The following is a 22,410-nucleotide window of genomic DNA, read 5'->3' on the forward strand; positions in this document are numbered from 1 at the left end:
GCTTTTTAAATAAGGACATTTGCGCCTTTAACATAGGACATTTGCGCTTTTGCAATTTTTGATTTGTATGACTACCCTCCTCTTTAATCCGGGCTTGGGACTGGCATGTGTGACCTGGCAGAGTCTAAGTAATATTTTAAAGTTTAATAGAACATTCATGTCATAGCACATTGATATGTGTTTAAAAGTCTATATACACTGAGCTAAAAGTAAACATTCTAAAGACACACAAACATGCACGTACAGTCATCACAGGTCAGTTTTCGCTTAAGATCTGAAGCAAAAGGAGTGAAAACATTTATTATTTCGCCAACATTTCAGATATATATTCAAGTTTCTCTTTCTAAATTTTTGACAGGGGTGCCTGTTCATCAATATTACGATTCTTAATGTAATTCACAGACTGTTGCTCTTCAAAAAGAGAAAAATAGCAGGATGATTCGAAACTGTCCACTTTAGTGGGAAGGGAAGAATTCTAGACCATTTCTCGTACTAATGACAAATATAAGTTAATTCTATTAAAGAAATGATAAATTCTCATTGAAATTACAGGTAGACGATTGTAGGTAAAAAGCGCAAATGTCCGGTCAATTTAATACAGGTGAATCAAAATTTAAAGCGCAAATGTCCATAGTATTTGAAGCGCAAATGTCCTATCGTTTTAAAGGTAAAAAAGCGCAAACGTCCTGTGCCCTTATTTTCGTTAAATTATATCCCTTTTCAAAATGAATTTTATTTTTCTATTTTGCAAGCAGTGTTTTTCGGCAACTCATCTTTAAATGAATGAGTTTCTTAATGAAATTGAACTAAATGTGACACAAAATTTCCTGTTTTTTTTTCGTACATTATCCTGCATTTCTATCATTTGGATTTATACTTTTAAAAAAAATCATCGTTAACATACGATACAGTTTTGATCCCGTATTTACATTTTGATAAAAATTTCCATATAGACAATTTTTTACCTGAGTAAATCAAAAATGAAATAAAAACGTTATTGAGGTTTCTTGAATCAGAAGAAACAACACTTCTATCTTGTAAAAGACAAGACGGGAACGAGCCTTAAAAATAAAACAAGACATTTGATCGATTTCTTTTAAAATGAGCTTCCGTGTATATAAGTTTGTCATGTTTTGAGGTGGGAGACAAGAGAAATGGATAGGAGAAAGGAGCAGAGGGGCGGGAGAAGGGAGAAAGGGGGCGAGAGAAAGGAGAAAAGGAGGGGAGAAGGGAGAAACGTACCCCCTGTCCGCCCCCTTAGGTATAGGGGGAGGGTTGATATCTAAAAAAAAACAAACATGTTTAACCCACTGCATTGTCGCGCCTGTCCTAAGTCAGGAGCCTCTAGCCTTTGTTAGACTTGAATGATTTTTAATTTTTGTTTTTTTTTGTTTTTTTTGTTTTTTATATATTTCGGAATCAAGGTAGTATGACGTCCATTATCACTGAACTAGTATACATTTTTGTTTAGTGGCCAGCTGAAGCACGCCACCAGGTGCGGGATTTCTACCTGCATTGAAGACCCGTTGGCCTTCGGCAGTGTTATTTGCTCTTTGGTCGGGTTGGTGTCTCTTTGATATTTTCCCCACTTCGATTCTCAATCTTATTTTGAGTTTGGGAGAGGGCAAAAAAACTTTAACAAGCCAAACCATAAACGTGAAAAGCAAAATAATACAAAAACAATACAAAAATACTGTTGTGAATAAATTATATAGGAGATTATCAAAGGCTAAATATAATACCAAAATTCACAGGGACTTAAGAATTTTTGGCCGAAAACAGGAAACAAATGCCGTTTAGAGGGGAGTTGGGAAATAAATGTAAATGATCAGTTTAAAAAAAAAGTTTACTCAGTGAGTGACAAAATTATCAGCACCGACCGTACACCATCTTGATTTTATAAGTATAGGGCATAACATGGCCATTGGGACATAATGTATTAGATACCTTGTGACTGTTCCAACATAAGTCAGTAAAAGGTGCGTGGAAAAACGACGTATACAAACACATGAGAAACAATAGCAAACAAAACGTTAAAATTTCTACTTGAGAAATACCGGCCGGCTTATCGTTTTTACTGACACTCATCATAACGCATATTTTAATCAGAATTATGTTTACTGCTTTTCATATAACAAATTTGGTTTTCGTTCTTTCGATGTTTTATATTACAATTAATTATATACTCGCGCGGAAAGGAAAATTGCCCTTAGCAACGAGACGCCAAATCAGCTGATTTAAATTCTATCCCATAATTCCATTGCCTAGCTTTGTTATGTACGACTTGATCGTGTTACGACTGAGCAGCCACGATCATGACGAATTTGAGAACTGATTCAACACAATGAATTGATAAACAATCACCTCTGTATCAAAGCTATGGCGAGTGCTTCCAGTTCTTCAAAAGGGGAATTTCATGTTGGGGGGAAATACCGTTTAGTGAGAAAAATAGGAAGTGGATCATTTGGAGACATTTACCTTGCTATAAATATCGCAAATGGAGAGGTACGTATGGCGTTTCTTTGTTTGATAATAACAATGATATTTATTCATGTTTATATATGATTACGAATTAAATTATTTATTCAAATATTTCAGGAAGTTGCAGTTAAACTGGAATCTCAAAAGGCCAGACACCCACAGTTAATTTATGAAAGTAAATTATACAAAATCTTACAAGGCGGGGTCGGAATACCCCATATACGGTGAGTGTACCCCAAATACATTTATTGATAACAGTTGTTGCTGATGTCTTGGCTGATGATCTAATTATATACATAAGCCAACAATAACATTGGCAAATAAAGTTGGGAACATGTCATTAAATAGATACATTGTCACAAAGAAATGTACATTGTTGTTATTTGCAATTAACATGTTTTACTTTATCCTCATTGACTAGAAGCTTTTACTAATTTACTTATTGATTAAATGAATCAACATTCTTAGTGATTATAAAGAATGGAAAAAAAATTTCGGTAATTTGTAGCAAATTAATTATTAAGTGTTGTTTCAATTAACATGCATGGTGTCAAAAGTTTATGACGCTCTATATATCTGGACACCTGTATACAAAACTCAAATGATATTATTAGTTATATGGTTTGCCACAGACCCCCTAGAGATCCATAGAGGATAAGTAAAATCCATAGGGGGTGAGGCTTAATCATGTTAATTATAATCCAAATAAGGACCAGTCACCTAGCTGATTATACATGTATCTAGCTTGAATATGTGTCCATTTTTGCCCCAACTGTTCAGGGTCTTTGGGAAGCAGTTTATTGTCACACTATGACCAGTTTTAAGGCAGGGGTGGATCCAGCCATTTTCTAAAGGGGGTTTTCAAACATATATGTCCAGATACAAATGCATTGATCGTTTCAACACCCCCCCCCCCCCCCCCCCCCCAGAACCCCCTGTATCTGCCACTGTGAGGTCTTGCTTATGAATGAAATAGTCCCATTTAGTCAATTACGTTAAGCCATGAGTAAAGTATGGATCAATAGCTCATTATACATCTGGTTACATGAAGTTCAGAACATGTGTATCTACTTTTGTTCACTGGAAATTGAATAATTTCAGATGGTGGGGACAAGAGAGAGAATACAATGTTCTTGTTATGGACTTGTTAGGACCAAGTATAGAAGATCTCTTCAATTTCTGCTCAAGAAAATTTACCATGAAAACAGTATTAATGCTTGCTGATCAGGTAATTATGAAAATTTTAGATATAACATTTTAATTGGTATGTTTATTTCATGTCTGGCCTTTTTTGGAAACAAAATTTTTTTGCGATTTTTTATTTTGTTAATCTATTCATATCAGAGAAGACCAAGTTTTGACATGATTTTATTTACCTGGCAAAAGATACTAAATTGATTGTGAAATGTCAGTGCTTTAAAGTTTACTACATGTAGTTGAAACTGTATTATGATTTGAGTTTTATTAAACTAGAACAAAAATTAAATTGGTGTGGCTGTACCACAAAATGCAGATCAATATTGATTTTTGGTTGTGTTACTTAAAATGTTTAAATGTTTAAAGAATTATGCCCCTTTTAAATGGAAAAGTTGCTGAATTTTTATTTCTGTTCTCTAAATTAAGTTTGCCTCAACGAAATGTTATGAAACTTATACACAATATTTTTTGCCACAAAACTCAGATCAAGCACAAATTTGGGTAGTGTCACTTTTACCCGGTACTGTTCTTCAGTTTTGTCCCTTTATAACTTAATATGATAATGCTATGCAGGAGAGGGGGCATCATCTGTATCCATTCATGTGAATGGACACATTTCACAATTATTTTTTCTCTCCTAAACAAAAGAAAAGATAATGATGACTTTTGAATGAAAATCTCATCTAACACTACAAAACACATTACAAAATACATAAGGTAAGGTAAGAAAAACAGCCAGACAGATGGCTTTATATAAAAAGGAAAATTCAAACATCTAAATATTAACTGTTCTTAGTGGCCCTCCCCCCAAAAAATCTGTCTCTGAAGACAAAACAGGGCATGCAACGTAACTTTCAGAAGCAGTGATAAAAAAATCAAACTGGCTCCTTGTACATGTATATATAATGCATACTACACTCGACTGGTCAGAAAATCCATCAATATTGTCGTCACATGATTTTGTTTTTCTTATTTTAGATGATAAACAGAATAGAATATGTTCATAATAAAAACTTCATACACCGTGATATAAAGCCAGATAATTTTCTGATGGGTATTGGGCGTCACTGCAATAAGGTGAGTTGTGTACAGAAAAAGTGATGTTGTTGATCTATTTCAAATTAAAATAGAAATGAAGAACATCAATTTTAGCCATTTTTTTAAGGGGGGTGACAAGTCCATGAAGGCATTGTTTCACCAAGGTTTGATTGATCAGTATCATTAGAATATACAAATATAATTTTTGATGAAAAAGGGTGGGACAATAGTCCCAGAAAAAGGTAACAATGCTGTACAATTAGAACTCAGGAATTCTGTTCTAACAAATAGTGTACCCTAAATGTGTTTGGAAAGATATGCAAATTGATGTTCCTATCTATAAATTTTTATGCCCCCGTCGTAGGGGAGGTGGCATTAAGTTTTCCTCTTGTCTGTCTGTACTTATGTTTGTAAATCTGTACATACATCCCAAAGTTGGTTTCCATTTAGTTTGCCTCAACCAAATGTTATGAATCTTATAAACAATGCTCATTACCACAAAGCACAGATCAAGTTGGAATTTTGGTGGCTTTACTATAATCGTTCTAGAGTTATGTCCCTTTACATTTAGAAAAAATGCTGAATTTTTTGTTTCTGTTCTCTACCTTTAGTTTACCTCAATCAAATGTTATGTTACACAATGCTTAAAATATTTTTAATGCAGATATATATTGGTAAAAAAGGTAACTGTATTTATGAAGTAAAGTTTAATTCTTTAATTTTAGGTTTTCTTAGTGGATTATGGTTTAGCTAAAAAATACAGAGATAGTCGAACAAGACAACACATTCCCTACAGAGAGGACAAAAATTTAACAGGCACAGCAAGATATGCTAGTATAAACGCTCATTTAGGTATAGAACAAAGTAGACGTGACGATATGGAATCACTGGGGTATGTTCTGATGTACTTCAACCGAGGATCTCTCCCGTGGCAAGGTCTGAAGGTAAATAAGGTATAAAATCAACTCTAATACTGTCCTCAATTTCTATTCAGTGGTTAAATTCATGATCAAAGCAGTCAATTATTCTTTTTGTTCAAGATAACATTATGATCTTGACAGTTCTAAAATGTACAATCACAAAAATACAGAACTCTTGAGGAAAATTCAAAACAGAAAATAGCAACTGAAGAGAAATTGAGGATGATAAATGGTATGTATATTAATTTACATGATAAGCTTATTTGAATAAAGAGATGTGGCATGACTTTAAAATAATTAAAAACTTGACTTTGTATAATTGAAAAAAATGCTATATTCATGTCACAATTAGCTATGCTAAGGTGGATCATCAGGAAATGTCTGCAAATAAAATAAAACAAGGAGTTTCTCATTCACATTGTGTATTTTAAACAACAACAACAAAATTAAATAACAAAATATACAGTCGCATTTAGTGTAAGAGCCAATCAATTATGCTTTATATGTAGTTGAATCAAGTTTGAGTTGCACATAATGATTGTTTCGAGATGTTAACAAGTAATGCACAGACCTGTTTATTTAAAATATTCACAGAGTTTTCATGTAATATAAATTATACAAAAATGCTGTCAAGAACAAAACTTTGTTTTCATAAATATTGAATACTTAACTGAACAGTACATCAATTGGTCTATGGTAAAAATATTAGCCTAATATGACTCACAAAGTATGCATATATAATCAGTCCTTCTGACTTCATACATTTTGTCAGAGAGTCAGCTGAATTAAGACTGTATATAATGAAAACTAATTAATTTCCTTTGGTGAAAATGCAGTGCATATACAATAGAAATGTATCGACTTACAGTGAAAATAACAGTCAAGTATCAATATTAGACAGTAAACACGTATGGCATAACGAACACAGCTATAGTGGAATTTAATTCAATATCAACAAAAGTAATACAACATTATTAATAATGTTAAAAAGTAATTTTTTCTGCAAATGAAATTTAACTGCTGCTTTTAAATCTCTTGCACACTCTGTTTGTGACCTACTCTTTATATTTATCTATTTTTGTATCAACATTCCACCTGGATGTCTGTAGGTGCGACGGAAACCCATTCACATCTCTTACTTTAAGTTACCTATATCATGAACTAATAAAAACAGTTCATATTTATAGATTATCGTTGATCATCTCAACGAGATCGATTTTCTCGCTTGAGCCGGGACTGAGATGAGATGACCAATGATAATCTGTTTATCGCTATTTTACCTATGACGATGTTGTCATTTCGTTAGCAACGTGCCTGCTTAGTTTCTAGCGATAATTTTCCATTTCAAGCGAGTAGCATGATATGAAAAATTATCACAAAAAAAGATCAAAGGAAAAATGCACAAAATAGCGATAATATATATTATTCGTATTTTATTCAATAATCTTGATTTTTTTGTTGGTGTAATTTGTTTATTTTTGAGATAAAGACAGAAAACAAACAAGCAGGATTAAACACATGTACCTTTTCATGTTTTGTCTTAAAGGTATCATGAATTTGTCATTCTACATCAGAAATTCATAACTGATACAATTGAAATTGTATTTCAGGATTCACACATTACATACCCGTACACTGGCTTTATTGATTATAATCATATCTAGTTACCTAGTTTGAGTTTTTTCCCTTTGCACAGAAAATATATGGATAAAATTAAATTGTAACTAAATATAATTCAAAATATTTCAAATGCTGAATTTTAAATATTATTTTTTTAGGCCCAGTTTTCAAGTTGGTCCAAATCATGGTCAAAATTAAACATTGTTTGATTCACAAAAATTAAATTTATGTGGTTCCTTGAAATGCTGAATCTAACCATGTATTGAGAGATTTTGGATTGTGGGCTCCTTTATCAAATTGGGTCTTAATTTAAACTTTTGTTTGATTTCATCAAAAATTTAATTCTTGGAGTTCTTTTATATGCTGATTCTGAAAATGTGATTTTGGATATTAGACCATAATAGGTAAATGTCCAATTTCAAATATTTCAGTTCCTTGACCACATTCATTTTGTGTCACAAACCTATGCTGTGTCAAATATTCAATCACAATCCAAATTCAGAGCAGTTATATGAATAAGCTTAAATATAGTGTCCATACTTGCTCAACTGTTCAGGGTTCGACCTCTGGAGGAAAATCAGAAAATCCGCTTTACTGTCACTCTGACAGCCTCTTGTTGGTTATTATCTTGATAGAGATAAACAGTAAATGGCAATAATGTTCAGTAAAGTGAGATCTACAAATAAGACTGCATGACCAAAATAGTCAATTGACCCCTTTTTAAAAGGAGTTATTGCTCTTTATAGTCAATTTCTAACATTTTTTTGTAAATTTTTGTTATCTTTTACAAAAATCTTCTCCTTTTAAACAACTAAGACAAATTTAACCAACCTTTGCCACAATCATTAATAGTGTATCAAATATTAAAAATATGTATGATGACTTCCAACCAACATGGCTGACATGGGTAAAAATAGAAGATATGGGGGTCAAATGCAGTTTTTGTCGAATATCTCTGAAATTAAAAAGCAAAAGTATAATGGTTGCATTATTTCATGCATCAATTGTAAACAAAAATATCTAGTGAGTGAGTCAGGCTCCTTGGAGCCTCTAGTTCAATTTTATTCTTTCAACATGTTGTAGAATATGATGGTTTTATTGTTTTCTAGGCAGCCACAAAGAAACAGAAATATGAAAAAATCAGTGAGAAGAAAATGTCAACACCAGTTGAAGTGCTATGTAAGGTTAGTGACATTTGAAATTCCATAGCAATGGAGGTGTTATACGAATCAGACTTGAGTTGATACAAAATTTCTATGTAATCACAAAAGAAAGAAACACCTGGGGCCCCTTTCTAAAATTTGAGAAAGAAAAACATGATTTAAGTTTTAACAGTCCTTTAACACAGCAAATTTTAGTGTTGCTTTCAGAGTTTACACATTATACATGTTATATAGTCAAACCTCATTGTGTTGAAGTTGAGGGACCTGACAAAAGTATTTGACACATCCGAGGTTGAATGTATCATAATAAATTTGGATTGAATGAAATACAGTATGATATTAGTGTAAACAAGAAATTTGATCAGTATGATCAGTGTGCCTTTTTGTCGAGCCTGCAAGGGATAGTGATCCAGTGCTGCAGCGGCATTAACTAACTTTTTAAAAGCTTTATTTTTTTTAAGGTGGAAGACATGGATGCTTCATACTTTGTATATATAGATGCCTTATGTTATGAAGTTTCCATCTGTCACATGTCCATTGTCCTTGACCTCATTTTCATGGTTCAGTGACTACTTGAAAAAAAAGTTATTAGTAATATTAATTTCTTTCTTATGAGTAATAGGATAACTATATTTGGTAGGTTCGTACCTTGCAAGGTCCTCATGCCCGTCAGACAGTTTCATGGTGTCATTTGATCTTGACCTCATTTTCATGGTTCAGTGGTTAATGTTCAGTTTTTGTGTTTTGGTCTGTTTTTATACGACTGCAAAAAAAACTTGCGTTCTCATATTGGTATCACGTTGTCATCGTCGCTGTCAGTGTCGTCTGAAGACACTTAGTTTCTGGGCAATAGCAATGGATCTCAATGAAATTTAAACACACGGTTTGAAACCGCAAAAGGAAGTTTGGGATTGATTTTGGGTTATGGTCCCAACAGTTTAGGAACAAGGGGCCCCAAAAGTGTTCAAAATAAGTATTTGTCTAGTTTCCAGACAATACATTGAAATTTGTGTGTAAGTGCATGGATCTTTTTGAAATTATACCACAAGGTTCCATACCAAAAAAGGAAGTTTGGGGTTATGGCCCAAACTGTTTAGGAATTAAGGGCCAAAAAGGGGCCAAAAACAATACTTTTCTATTACTTTGTATAATTTGGTCCCCTTTTTAAATTGGTCAACATGAGGTCCAAAGGGTCCAACATTAAACTTTGTTTCTTTAATAGAGCAGTTTTCATTAAACTTTGATGTCTGATTTAAATTTATATCTATTAAGATAACCTCCCTTCAGTTTTTTATAAATATCTGATATAACATTGCTAAGTTATTGTTTGTTTATAGTCTTGAAAACAAATTTACTAAGTATTATGGAACAGCACAGTGTATTGCACAACAGCAAGAAATCTTTAATTGAATATAAATTCAATTCATGTAACCAATTTCAAGTTCTTTGACTACATTTATTCAGAAAACTATTAATAAGTCAAATATTTAATTACAATCCAAATTCAGACCTGTATCAAGCTTGAATATTGTGTCCATTTTTGCCCTAACTGTTCAGAGTTGGACCTCTGGGCATATCCAGCTGCACTCAGCAAAGCAATTTATTATTTATATTCCCTTTATTTTTATTATCAATTTTACATAAAATTGAGCCATATTTGTGGTACAAAAAGATAATTATTCACTACATAGCATATTTTAAATCACAAAAAGGAAAAATAAATGCATAACTGACTTCCTATAACAATGAACCTTATACAATGTCAATAAGTAGAAATATGTAAGATTGATTTCATTTGTTCACACAAAATAAAGATATCTATATTTTATTTATAGGGTTTCCCAGCAGAATTTGCCATGTATTTGAATTATTGTCGAGGTTTGCGATTCGAAGAAGCTCCAGATTATATGTATTTAAGACAGTTATTTCGTATTTTGTTCCGGACACTAAATTATCAATATGACTATGTGTTTGATTGGACTATGCTCAAACAAAAAGCAGCTGCTGCTGGGACTGGGATTGCAGCCACATCACAGAATGCCACCGCAGGTAAAGGTAATAATCAACATTTCATTCTGCATGCATTTTTAAAGGGAAACTTCGCAAAAAAATCAAAAATTGATATTATGTTCATTAGGCATAAAAATGCTCAAATTCATAGATATTATAGTTTTATTCCGCTAGATAAGCGATCACCATCGATTTTAAATTTAGAGAATCATTTCCATCCGTTCAGCCATTTTGTCTTCGTTCCCGGTTAATAAAATCGATATGTCTATAAACCCAAAAGGAACAAAACTACAGTAACCGATGTAGTCGTAATTGCATGTCGATATCTTGGCAATCGTACGGTTGTTTTATCCGACTTACTAACTTCAAGTTGATACGGAAAATATTCTTATTTTTTTTAAATTACCACGGTCTTTTGTTTTTAAACTGTTGATATTGGAATTAGGTAAAAAGTCAAAGTTGAAATCATAAATAAGTGATCCGTGAAAATTGTTTTCGAAAATCTAATTTGTTCATAATTCTTTAAAGTAATAAACTTTTTTCAAACAACTTTTAATCTTCCCTCATCTGATCACCAGCATGGCTACAGGTATTACTTTCAAAGGTATTGGGAGGGGTGTGAGGTGACACGTCCAGGTATTCAAGCGATTTCCTGTCGGGCTTGCAAGTTCATGCATCGTTTCACTTCTGCATGTATTGATCAGTGTACACGGCTGATAACTTATAACTTTCCATTTTGAACTATCAGATGTATAATATACAACTCTGTCTTACTTGTCATTACTAAACTCATACGCTTGTTTATAAATAACATTTCTGGTGTAAAGAATATTATTCATAAAAATATAAATAATACCCAAAAAATAAGATTTGATGGAATTAAAATCTATTTAAATATTTTTTCCAAGGGTGAATTTGGGAAAATGTAATATATACTCATTGTCAATGGTGAAGGACAGATTGGAACATACCAGAAATATTGATTTATAAAATGTACGCACTTGCCGATGATTCGTTTATACGACTGGGTTGAAAGTTATGGAACTAAAGCGTAATTTAAAATATATACATGTATACATTAAACATAAGAAAAAAAAACATATATTTTGAATAAATTGGGGTAAAAGTTTTGTAAATAGACTAGTCCACGTATGCCAACAGAAGGTAATCATCGAATGTCGATAGACTATTGTATACCAGAAGAAGAAGAGAACCAATTTGATTTAAATACAGGTCGATGTATAACTTTTGCTTTGGTTCATTGAAGTTGTCACGGGAAATAGTAAAATCACAGATTTATATTTCAATAAGATTGTTCTCGAACAAAGGAAGGAATTCGTCATCACAATTGTAATATATGCCACTGGACGAACACTAATTATCCCCAAGGGATGTGAATATTTTGCTGGCAAACTTTTGAGTATCAAAGTTTCAAATTAATTTCGGGATTTATTTTCTCTCTTGGTATTCAATAACAGAAAAAAGAATAAATTACTTGTCCGCTAAATAGGGGTATTCTTGTCAGATAAAAGACTTTTAGTTACATTTAAAAAAATATGGAAATATGACATTAAATTGGTTCTGTCGTTTTTTTAAACATCGTTAAAAAGATGTGTGTCTAAGGTGAACGCCACAAGACAAGAACCCTGTAATACTAGTACGAGAGTATAGCATTTAAACCTTGCTTCTCAATAATATGGTTATATCGGAAATCTTTTCATACAAATTGACAACTCATGGTCCGATATGCATGTACTATTTGCCACATAACGCCCATAGATCTTTCTACCATCATCATCTTATTCTTTGATATTGCTGTAAACATCGATGGTTCACACCCAAACAAAATGGGAGTAATGGACCCTCAGAGCTTCTCCGTGTTATACACTTGTGGAACTTAATTCATAGACGAAATTTCTGTATTGAAATGAATCTACATCTCACAAACAGGATTTTCAAATAATGATTTTGAGTAATCACCTTACAAACCAATATAAAAGTATGGCAAGATATAACCATGAAGGAATTTAGTTTTTGTCAGTCGCAAGAACTCATCACAATCATAAACGTATACGTATATATGCATGCAGTTTCAAATATCAAGAACAAGCGGTCGATGTCGATAGTCCGTTTTCTAACTGTTCAGAGTTAGACATGTCACTAGTTCATTCTTGGAAGCCTTCATATTCCCTGTCCAACGATGGGAACTCTTTCTGTTTGTATTGACTATAAATGCTTGTATGGTAATTCTGTCGTTTATCTGTACAAGTGGTTGCATTTCCTCTCCTTTCCCAACAAACAAACGAACGAAACGCTACTATTTTGCTTTCTCTGGAGCTCATCCTCAGTGGCGCTTATACGTCAGGAAACTTACATATATGTATACTAATAATGATTGTTGCAAGAACAACGATGTATGGACAAACTATTCTAAATTCGTCAATATCAGTTATGCATGACTAAGATATAAGTTTTATTACAACTACTGTATTACTTATTTGGATTAATGACGGCTATCATGTTCAACATTGCACAAAATATTATCATAGAATTTAAAAAAAAAAATTGTCAAAAAAAATAATGCCTTAGCTTAGATAATTGGTATTCTTTTCATAAAAAGTTCGTGTAAATGATTGTCAAATGAATTTAATTATGCAAGAATAAAATGTTAAAAAGAAACTAAAACAAAAAAATCATGCATTTTGTATGTTGTATTTTTTTTTCAATTAAAAACTTTAAAATTGCTATAGTTTTATAAGAATTTAAACACAGCCAGATTTGAATACAAGTTAAAAAATTCCGGTAAAGTCAATGATATCAAACAGATTGGCAATGGTATAACAAATTGGGTAATATTGCATTTAGTTTTTATTAAAGATTAAAACTACCATTTTTTACTTCATTTACGCCAATTACCGCCAAGAAAGTAATCAAAAATTGTTTCCTTTTATTTTTATACACTTTCGGAATTACGAATCTGAAATTTTATTTTCAATTAATTTACACAATTTAATTATTGTATCTTTATTCTCATCGTGTATTAAACTCTTAGTGTATTAAAATCGTGACAGCATACTCTTTCTAACCCTTTCTGTTTATCCTTTCCAAATAACAACATTTATACCTGTGTACGCTTGAACTCACACCTGCGGCTAAATAGCTACAAGGTAAACAAATTGACCTCAAGCCGAGAAATATACAGTGACCTTTACAAAATAATATACACACTCTGCTCACACTTTAGTTTCATTGAAATGATTATCAAAACAATAACGGTAAATAGAACTGAAATAATTTCAGTTCAATATCAGTAAAAATGTTCAATAAATATTTTATGAAAAAATTCTCAACAATAATTAATGAAATTTATTCGAAAACATTTACTAGAGATAATTTAATAGGAGTTTAATTCATCAAAACAAAACGGTATATGCATATTCATTTTCGTTCATTCTTGTATTGTGGTTAATGACTACGACCATTCGTCAGCTGTGCGCTTTTAATTACGTATATTGTCGATAAGCTATAAGAGTTAAACAGATTTTATTTTTTCCCAGAATTCAATAAATCGGGCTAATACGTCACGACCCACTCGAGAATTCAACCAAAAAAGTTTCAAATACTTGATTTTCTCCGTTATTAGAAGGAATATAAATTTAAAACTTTGCAAATGTGTTTTTTATGTTAAGATGAACATAATTAGATGATAAGTAAAAAATCGCGGAATTTCCCTTTAAGTGTTTTAAAATCACATGAACTGATTTGTTAAATGTCATAATATTTCTTTGCTGTAGGGCTTCACATTTGATATAAATACTTGTCTATGACCCTGTTCACATCAGCATTTTATTAAACAATCTAATTTGAATCGATCTTAATAAAACTAGTTCACGTTCACATTATTTCTTATCAAAGCGATTTCATATCAGTCTTATCTGAACCCCCTCAGTACAATTAAAAACGCAATCAATCTGACTTTTTTATCAGTAAAAATGTAAACATTGCATATAAATAGAACCAATTTATCAAATTCGTGTGTTGATACACTGATACTCACACTTGAAAAAAACAATTGGATAAAGCTATTGTTTCTCTTGAATCACAATCAAAAGTTAATATTTTAATAATGGTGTTATTGCAGTTTTCTTTAATTTTGAAATAGCAAGGAAGTTATATTACAACATGATGAAAAACTGTGGTTCCTCAGAAAATAAAATAAAATCAACATAAAAAAAGAAGACACAGATTTATTTGTGAAATTTGGTGTATAATTCAAATGATGCACAAATTTAAGAAGATGAGAAACTTTTACTTTCATTGACATTTGCTGAAATCTCTTTTGTGCGTTTATAACTCGTTTCTTTGCATGAAACCTACAAATGCACATGTTAAGACAACAACAAATGGAAGTTTTTAATTACCTTGACTGGCTATACAGCCCTTGCACGGTCGGTAGGTTAAGAATGAACAGACTCAGTGAATAGTTTTTAATATGATGAATTATATAACTTTATGAAAGATAAAATTATTTTATCCTATTTGAATTTACCAAAGAAATATTTATAAAAATGCGTACAACTGAGAACTAATAAGGGAAAATATATAGATTTTTTTTTACAGATTACATTAAAGTTGTGTATATTTTTATACGACTGCCAAATTTTTTGCGTTGTTTAATGCTATGATGTCGTCAAACACATTTGGTTTTCTGGATCTTTAACCACATTTATTTTGTGTCAGGAACCTATATTATGTAAAAAATTTGATCACAATCCAAATTCAGACAGTATCAAGCTTGAATATTGTGTCCAAACATACACTGTGCTAAGGGAAACATTTTATTGTTCTTAAATTATAATTTTAATTTGTTTCAGGGAGATGAAGAAATGGTTTGTGATAGAATGGGATCAAGATGCCAAAATGTGCTACCACACAATCACAGTGTGACACTGCCATTTTATATATCAATCAATACACCAAAAATATTTTATGAAATCAACATTTAGATAACAGATCTCTTGTCAAGAGGAGTATTCTTTTGTTATTAAAAACTCCACCTTATATTTTTACTATGTGTTCCAATCTTTTGTCATTGTCCTAGTAAGTGTGAAGAATGTGTATTGGTAAAGCTTAATTTTTAGTGATTTATATTTGTTTGTGTGAATGCAGAGATTTTGATGACAAAGTATTAATGTGTATTTTGTAATCATTCATTTGTATAGAGATTGTGATTTGTAAAATGTGTAGTTGTTCTTTACATACATGTACATGCACATGTATAGTCACTTGTTAACAATCTGGACAGTGTTTTGTTTGTAGGAATGAAATTGACATTTGTTTTTTTCATCTCATCAGGAATTGAAATTGGTAGGTAATTCTTAGGGTAAACAGATTTATTTTTATTTAAATCATCTAGTAATGTTCTCGGAATTTAACTTTTTATATATAGCTTTATCAGGAGAACTTTTTTGTCCTCATATTTATACGACAGCAAAAAAATTTTGATGTCATATATTGGTATGACTTCATCGTCGTCCAAAGACAGTTGGTTTTAGAACAATAACTTTAGTATAAGTAAATAAAATCTATGAAATTCCAACACAAGGTTTATGACCACAAAAGAAAGGTTGGGATTGATTTTGGGAGTTTTGGTCCCAATAGTTTAGGAATTAGGGATCAAAAGGGTTTGAATTATTGGGGTTCTTTGAGACGTCAAATGTAACTGTGTATTTAGTATTGTGAATCTCACATTTTTTTTAAGTGAAAGATTACGTTTTGAATATTTTCTTTGTTAAACTGTGAAATTGAGCACTTACCGGTATCAGAACTGAGTGAATTGTTATCATTTATCAGTTTTGGAAACTTAGTTTTGTTTAGAAATGATATTGTGTGTGTGTATTTTTTTTATGCAGATGAGTGGGATTTCCTATATGTGATTTAGGACAAAAGAGTTTACACAAGGTTTATTATGGTTATGATTATCGATTATCACCCACTAATAAAATGATGAAAAACTGTACCAAATAAATAAGGAATAAACTGATTTGTTGAAAACATTAGCACATTTAATAATCTCGGATTAGTTATTTTTCACACATAATCTTCTGAAACATTTGATTGCACAAATTAATGTTAATGTGTTCAAAAATTAAAAAAATTATAAAGGACATTCAGTACATAAAAAACAAGTCTTCAAAATGACTTGACAGTTTAAAAAAATACTAGAGTAAATCTTGAAGCTGTGAAGTTGATCAAAAAGTGAAATAGTCGGCATTGATAATTTTAACTTTATATTAGGTTAGCCAACAGTAATTTGAAATTTTCCGAATAGTACTATATGAATGATTGATGATGCCATTTAATCCGGCTGTCTTTATGATCAGACATTCCTGAAATTAGTATAAAGCTTCGTTAACTGTATCATGCATTTACACATTTGTTTATTTATCAAGTTACTGTTTACCTTATACTTATAGCAGGGGCATCTTGTTCAATTTGTCATTTCATACTTTTTTTCACAAAGAATTGACTTGTTTGCTAAACTCAGTTTTCCCACTAAGAGATGCAGACAATATTGCTTGTAATTGTACTTTTGTTGGATTGCAAGTTCAAATTTGAATTAATCTCATCAGTACTCTGCTTTTATTTTTTATTCAGTCTGATTGATTATGAGTTTATTTGTTGTATATAGTTTGACATGATAATACATTTACATTCATTTATTGTTGCTTCACTGATGCATATTTTATAGCACATTACACAACAGTGGTTCTTTTTTCATGTTCATGCATAAAAGTCAGTTTGCCAACTTCAAGGAATGTAATGTCAGTTACTTATTGAATTATATGGAATTTTTTAAAATAATCTTATATTTGGTCAAAATTTTTTCTGGACCTGATAATTAACAACATCATTCATGCGGAGCTTCTGGTTTTAAAAGCAGCCTATTTTTCAAATAATTCTTCTGATCATTTTGATAATGAGGTGGGGAGATCATTTTTATCAAAATTGATAATATTAAATTGGACATTTTTGAGCTATTTCTTTTGTGGAGTAAATCATTAAGTAGATACATGATATCCTTTTCAAAAAGAATTTTTTCAAAAAGTATCTGAAAAAAAGGTGGTAATGTTAACATAAGTTATTAATGTATAAGAAAATTATTAGTCCAGAAATATTATGGCTTGTGTTTGTACATGCTAGTCACATTTTTAAGATTTTAGAACCATGATTTCTTGCATTAAATGTTTGATTTGTTTTATAAGAAATTGCACTTTGAGTTACAGGCTGTTATGTTGAAAATGTATAGATATTGTGATCATATTATGAGAAATGTATCATATTTGTGACATGAGAATTCAGTCAGTTTTTATATGACCGCAAAAAAAATTTGTGTTCGTATATTGGTATCACGTTGTCGTTGTCATTTTGGAAGACATTTGGTTTACAGATAATAACTTCAGTAAATGTAAATAGAAATCTATGAAATTTAAACACAAGGTTAATAACCACAAAAATAAGGTTGGGATTGATTTTGGAGGTTATAGTTCTAACAATTTGCAAATTTTTAGCAGATTCACCAGCGGAAAAATAATATTCACAAAACGTTGTGTGCTTTTACGTGTATAATTTGGTAAAAAATTGTTTGATTTACAATTGGTTTTGGTAAATAATTTCCATTACATACATTTCTCTCGAAATATGGAATAAAACAATAACTGTCTTTTGTTTTGTCAAATATGCGGTTTTGTTGACTTTTGAAAAACTGGCCGTTGGCTTCAGTGAATGTCAGTTTTAAAAAAGTCAATTAAACCACACATATTATACCTCATCAAAAGGCAGTAATTGTATATTATCCTTTGACTACAGTTATTCTGTGTCAGAAACCTTTTATGTGTCAAATATTTAATTAAAATCCAAATACAGATCTGTATCCAATGCGAATATTGTCCAAACTGTTCATCGTTGACCCTTTGCAGTCGTATCAAGCTGCACTCAGTGAAGCAATTATTAAGTTATATGTGATTTAATATGACTGCCATGACAGTTTTTATTCACATTTTTGTAAATTGAATAAATCAGGCTTTGTATTTTATAAAATCTAATGTTGTCTTAAAGGGAACAAAAAGACTTTTACCATTTATTTTAAAAAAATCACTAATTTATTATATCCTCTGTTTTGTTTGCCATTTTATGAACTGTAAAGTTCAGAATAAAATGATTTTTAATGAATTATTTTTAATTGTCTTTATAATGCCATATTGACCTGCATTTTATTCTCTATTGGTAGTAAGCTATAGGGTTGAAAATTAACAGTAATCTTTCCACAGAGAAACTGCAATTAACTAGAAAAAAAATGTCTGTACATCCTAAATTTGATTTCTGTTCTCTAACTTGATTGCAACAACCACATGGTATGAAACTTATATACAATGCTTATTACTACAAAATACAGATCAAGATTTAATTTTGGTGGCGTCACTTTTACCATTCTAGACTTATGCCCCTTTACACATTGAAAAATTGCTGACATTTTCGTTTCCATTCTCTAACATTACTTTGCCTCAACCAAATTTTATGACATTATACACAATGCTTATTACCACAAAATTCCAATCAAGTGTGAATTTTTGTGGTGTCACTTAAACTGTTCTAGAGTTATACCCTTTTACAAATGGTAAAAAAAGGGCTGAAATTTTTGTTTCATTTTTCTTTCTTTAGTTTGCCACAACCAAATGTTATGAAACTTTTACACAATACTTCTGACCACAATACTCAGATCAAGTACAAATTTGGTTAGTTACCTTCTGCAGAAAGGTCCGTTTATCGCTATATGATATGGAAGCAGGGCATCATATATGTCCCATACCCTTAATCCCCATTTATTTATAAATAGGATATACATGAGATACACACATTGAACAGTAGGGGGCCCTTGATAGGACCTAGGAACCCCCTTATGAATGTCAGCCCAGCTGATAATTTGTTTTAATTTGTCGTAAATAAGATTTAAGAAATAAAATAGAATAGACAACCATATGTTGGTAGTTTATAAAGGTCCATTAGAACAGCAGCTACATCCTAGTTGTTTTCTAATGCTGCCTGCCAATCTTCTAGCATTCGTAACTGGGATGAAAAATATTTTCAAAAATATCACCCAAGTTGAATTTCAAACACCTTTTTATAAATTTCAGAAAAAAATGGTGGAACTCTGACAAGCCTATAATTGGATTTGTCACTTGCAAGTTGGTTTTTTTTTTTTGTGTGTGCAGGGGTGTTACTTAAGCTGCTTGAGTTTATCAGGAAATACATGAGTTTCTACAATTTATAGATTTGTCATTGTTGTAAACTGTGGCACAACTATAGGTTTACATTACAATATTTCTGCTGGTATGTCATTTACTCCAGTAGCTTTTTAATTAAGTTTTACCCTTGTCCTTGTGTACGTCAGTTAAACTTAGATTCTGTTCTCTAACTTAACTTTGTCTTAAACAAATGTTATGAAACTTAAACTCTATATAAAAAAGATGTGGTATGATTGCCAATGTGACAAGTCTCCACAAGAGACCAAATGACACAACAATTAACAACTATAGGTCTCTGTACGACCTTCAACAATGAGCAAAGCCCATACCTTATAAAAGGACCTGAAATGAAGAATGTAAAACAATACAAAGGAGAATACTGACAGCCTAATATATATACAAAAAATGAACGAAAAAAAAAATGTTACACATCAACAAACAACAACCACTGAACACAGGCTCCTGACTTGGGACAGGCACAAACATACAGAATGTGGCGGATTTAACATGTAAGCAGGATCCAAACCTTCTCCCTAACATGGGACAGTGGTGTAACTGTACAGCATGAGAAGGAACTATAAAAATCAGTTAAAAAAATCTTGACTCATTAGATGGATACTAATAGAAATACATCTAACAATAACAGAGTGGACGTGGCTGTGGCCGGGTACTTTATATCCCAACAATGAAAAGACACTAAGTACTGATCTGAGAGTACTCGCAGTTACTGACACTGGTCAAAAATGCAAACACACACATATATTAATAGAAAGTTGCTATATTTTTGTGCACAGTTGGGAAGTGCATTATCGTCTCAAACCCTGGCTACTATTTTCCGAAGTCAATGTTAAACACAACATTAATATCATTATTATACTGACTGTTTACTATTTCAAAGAGTGCTAATTGTGTATTTCTATGTAAAAAAAAGGCTATATAGTAAGAAGCCCTTTATGTAACTCTTCATATATATATATAGTCTGTTGCAACAGCAAGGCATACTAATTTGGCATAGTGCAGTTAACGCTATATATTTCTTTAAAAAACTATGCAAAAAAAGAGCAATTTTACTATAGAAGGACACTCTTACAGGAAGTATAATAATATTTTTATAAAGGTGTACAAATAATGAATGATGAAAAGAAATATACCAATAATAATAAAAGAACATATAACAGAAATTACTTAGTTTATGTGTAGGTTTTAAAGCGCTTCGGACGCAAGAAATTATTAAAAGAGTTGTTTTCAATTTTTTATGGCCGTTTATCGGGTTTGAATTTAAATTTTACAAACACAGCCAATTGTATGTCAAAATTATGCTTTTGTTTTCTCCTTTAAATTGTTTCAGGGCCTTTTAAAGCGGACTATGTGGCATGGGCTTTACTCATTGTTGAAGGCTGTACAGTTACCTACAGTTATTAATTTCTGTGTCATTTTGGTCTCTTGTGGAAAGTTGTCTCATTGTCAATCATACAACATCTTCTTTTTTTTTTATATAGTACCATATGCTACAAGTTGACTGATTTGGATACCATTCAGTATACTTTTGTAAAAAACGGTTTATTGAATTTAAATGTACAAAAACAGTGTAAGTTTACAACAGATCATGATGGTCACTATTGGCTAATGAGAAAGCATTGTGCTTCTTCTCTTGTTTTAATTTTCATGTTAATCAGAGTTTCTATGACACTAAAATCATCAAAAACAAGAAGGTAAAAAAGTTAAGACCATTTAAAATGAATAATTTCACATACTGAAGATGTTCTTTCAAAGTACAATCCAAACTTATCAGATTGGATTTTATTGTCGAGCCTGCGACTTTGTCGCAGAAAGCTTGACATAGGAATAGTGATCTGGCGTCTATATATTTTAGAAGGTGCAATACCTGAATGCTTCATAATTTGTATATGGATGCCTCATGTTACGAAGTTTCCCTCAGTCACATGACCAATGTCCTTGACCTCATTTTCATGGTTCAGTGACTTCTTGAAAAAAGTTAAGATTTTTTGTAATGTTCAATGATTCTTATCATAAGTATTATGATAACTATATTTGGTATGTGTGTACCTTGCAAGGTCCTCATGGCCGTCATACAGTTTTCCCCTTGACCTCATTCCATGGATCAGTGAACAAGGTTAAGTTTTGGTGGTCAAGTACATAACTCAGATACTTTAAGCTATAGGTCTACTATATTCTGTCAATGAAAGGACTGCAAGGTGTACATGTCCAACTGGCAGGTGTCATCTGACCTTGACCTCATTTTCATGGTTCAGTGGTCAAAGTTAAGTTCTTGAGTTTTGGTCTTTTTTTCTGATACTATATGCAATAGGTAAACTGTATTTGGTGTATGGAGATATTGTATGATCTATATGTCAGTTGTGTAGGTTTGTTTTGACCTTGACCTCATTTTCACGGTTCATTGCTCAGTGTGTCTAAAGTTGTGTTTTGGTCTGATTTTCTTAAACTATAAGCAATGAGTAAACTATATTTGTTGCATGAAAGAATTGTTAGCTGTACATGCCTGCCTGGCATAGTTCATCTGACCTTGCCCTCATTTTCATGGTTCATTGGTCAATGTTTAGTTTTCTTGGTTAATGTTAAGTTTATGTGACAGTTGCAATAAAGCTTAATATCTAGGACTATCTATATATCAATGATTAGTAAAGAAGTGAGACA

General features: G+C 31.6%; 1 protein-coding gene across 4 annotated transcripts; it reads left to right on the forward strand.

Annotated features, from left to right (window-relative positions):
- The first annotated feature begins 2,040 nt into the window (after nucleotides 1-2,040).
- LOC139519926 (casein kinase I) lies at nucleotides 2,041-18,661 on the forward strand. Of its 4 annotated transcripts, none has more exons than XM_071312247.1 (8): nucleotides 2,041-2,505; nucleotides 2,599-2,705; nucleotides 3,583-3,709; nucleotides 4,657-4,755; nucleotides 5,442-5,669; nucleotides 8,366-8,440; nucleotides 10,255-10,474; nucleotides 15,304-18,661. In XM_071312247.1, the coding sequence occupies exons 1-8, from the start codon at nucleotides 2,380-2,382 to the stop codon at nucleotides 15,309-15,311; spliced, it is 990 nt and encodes a 329-aa protein (XP_071168348.1). In that variant the 5' UTR covers nucleotides 2,041-2,379; the 3' UTR covers nucleotides 15,312-18,661. The 4 variants fall into 4 exon arrangements, with proteins under 4 accessions (XP_071168348.1, XP_071168349.1, XP_071168350.1 ...); XM_071312248.1 differs by having other exon boundaries at nucleotides 10,255-10,468; XM_071312249.1 differs by having other exon boundaries at nucleotides 5,442-5,660.
- The last annotated feature ends 3,749 nt before the right edge of the window (nucleotides 18,662-22,410 follow it).

Source organism: Mytilus edulis, chromosome 4 (assembly GCF_963676685.1).
Source record: "Mytilus edulis chromosome 4, xbMytEdul2.2, whole genome shotgun sequence".
In the NCBI taxonomy this organism is placed as follows: domain Eukaryota; kingdom Metazoa; phylum Mollusca; class Bivalvia; order Mytilida; family Mytilidae; genus Mytilus; species Mytilus edulis.